At 58.2% G+C, this 2,462-nt stretch overlaps 1 protein-coding gene across 1 annotated transcript in view; it reads left to right on the top strand.

Moving 5' to 3' along the window:
* Window positions 1–1,305: 1,305 nt before the first annotated feature.
* The window catches only part of VDAG_08556 (uncharacterized protein), a gene marked incomplete at both ends in the record, with an annotated part of 2,218 nt that continues 1,061 nt past the window's right edge, over window positions 1,306–2,462 (top strand). Inside the window, one exon of the mRNA XM_009652865.1 lies at window positions 1,306–2,402. Coding sequence (XP_009651160.1) covers window positions 1,306–2,402 — 1,097 coding nt within the window. The remainder of the gene's footprint in view (window positions 2,403–2,462) is intronic.

Below are 2,462 nucleotides of genomic sequence, written 5' to 3'. Positions count from 1 at the left end.
TGATGGACAGTGGGCGGCAGACAGGGAACATTTCCACACTGGGCAGGGGACCCGAGACACCCCCTACCTACCCACCTAGAAACCCCCAGGACACCCAGCCAGGCAAGGGCCCCCCAAGCCCCCAGATTTCAATTGACCTGCAGGCAGGCCCCCCCCCCCCCTCCCCCCCTTGTCCGTTCCTCCTCCCCCCGGAGCATTCTAGTCTTCTTCCTCTTGCTCTTGCGACCCCCCTGCTTACATCATCCCACCAGTACTAGGCAGTGCGAACCATGCAATCACGACGCTGATATTTGAGGTGACCGGCCTGCCCCGAGGGCCTGGAGCTTGGGAGAGTGGCGCCCTTTCCTATGGGAAAGCAAGAAGAGACTGCCAGATGTACAAGTATGTCTTAGGAAGGACGAAGAAATGTACCAGTAGGTCGCTAGGCCCTCGGAATAAATTCCCACAGTCCGAATGACCTGTCTACTGCCCGTCACCTGAAAGGAAGGGGCCCGTAGTGCAATGTCAATCTCGTCTCGCCAAGATTGGTCCGCGGGCTTCCGCTTCCATTTCAGGGTCTCGTCTCCATCCAGACGTCCTTTCCCAACATGCCTGCGCCAGTGTTCCCGGCCTGTTCACCCATGTAATGGTAGGCCCCCACGGCTAATCTACGGCCCATCTCTAACGGCGCCCCATCGTTCCTCGCACCTTCCAACAAGTTACTCCCTTTCCTCCAAGATTCCTTCCGTCCACTCAAGGTTGGTAGGAGCGGCACGATAACGATAAGGCCAATAATTTTTCGATGCCTGCCTGCTTTGCCCCTGCCGCGTTCATGAACTGCACGAGCATCAAGGGAGCTGCTTCACCAGGTTGAGTCTTCTCCGTTGCCCGACGACGCTGCATCACACCGGAACAGGTTTTGAATAGCTTCCGTCATTTCTTTGTGCACGATTTGGGGCCGATACCCGTCACTTGCCCCTCCTTGCCTCGTGTGCCGCCCCGAGCGAGGCGTCACTCATTCATACCCAAGCTTGCCAAGTCACGTCCAGGTCACATTCACCTCAACCACCACTCCCGAGGCAGACGCATCCGCCACCGCACCTCATCGACGAGGAGCACCCACTCCCTTGCGTGCTCGGAAACTCATCAGAGCTCCTTGACCTCGGACTTTTTGGGGCATTTTCGCCAAAGAGGGATTCCACATTCATCAGGGGCAGGCACCACCAATCACGGCAGGACCATTCGAGCTCACGGGTATCCAGATTGTCGACTTCCTCTGTCCATTCACACCTACGTCCTCTTGAGAACAAGAACTCTTCGGGCATTATGGACGCCTCTGACGAGGCCCCGCCTGCCGTCAGCTCTCCGGCACCCGCCATTCTTGAGGCCCAGCAGCCCTCGAAGAAGCGATCACGGGAAGTGAGTGAGGAGGCGGCCCCTCTCCCTGCGGCGCCATCTCCTGAGCCCGAGTCGAAGCGTCAAAAGACTGCGCAGCCTTCTGGTCACGAGCCGGCAATGGAAGTCAGCAAGGCGCTGGGGAACACAGTCACGCCAACAACCGCAGAGGTACCAAACATAAACAAGGCTACGTCGGGGTCCGCCTCGAACACGAACAACTTCAAAGGGGGAAAGAAGACGGGAGGCAAGAATTCTGCCAAGACCTTTACAGACGAAACTGGCCAACATTTTCTGCTGCCCACGGATCCGAAGATCCTTCGTAAGAAGCAGGCCGCTGACACGTGGCATGAGCGGATCACCAGATGGATCAATGCTGTTGTAGAGCAGAACAAGGATAAGGGGCCCCTCATGACACCATCGCTCTGCATTGATATGTTCGCGCACGCCCAGAGCAAGGAGAAGGAGAGCAAGACGGCATTACACCGGATCAAAAAGCTGCAGAAAGGGGGCAAGTTGGACACGATTGTGGGCCTCGCGCTCGAGGCCGTGCATGGACCGGGTGTTTTTGCCGCAGGAACATCGCAGGATCCCATCTCAATTGGTGATCATGGTGAGGCCGAAGACGCAGAAGAAGACGGAGAGGACACGGGCAGCGGGGACGAGGAGACAGATAACACGACACGCCCGTCGACATCTGTTCCTTCTGGCGCAGCTTCTATCCAGGGCGACGACGACGCGAAACAGCAAGAGTCGGCGCCAACAGCAAGTGATTGGGCGTCACTGCTCGGGCCCGAAGCGGGGAGCGCAGCAGGGCAGAGCGCCGCAAAGGCCAAAGGAGGCGACAACAGGAGCACACAGCACGACGAGCCAGAAGTGGCTGGGTACCGACAAGTCATGAGCGAAGACGAGGCCGAGAAGGAGCAGCAGCGGTATTTTCCTGGCGCGACTGAGATCTGCACGATTTGCGCGGCCACTGGCCACACGTGCATGGGCCTGTCCGAACACTCTCTGCCAGTTCTGTCGGGGTGATCACTTTTCGTGGAAACTGCCCGGGACGATCGAGGTGCGCCAAGTGCCGACAGTTT

This window comes from Verticillium dahliae, genomic scaffold, assembly GCF_000150675.1.
Source record: "Verticillium dahliae VdLs.17 supercont1.21 genomic scaffold, whole genome shotgun sequence".
NCBI lineage: Eukaryota > Fungi > Ascomycota > Sordariomycetes > Glomerellales > Plectosphaerellaceae > Verticillium > Verticillium dahliae.
This window is presented reverse-complemented; position numbering and strand designations above follow the sequence as displayed.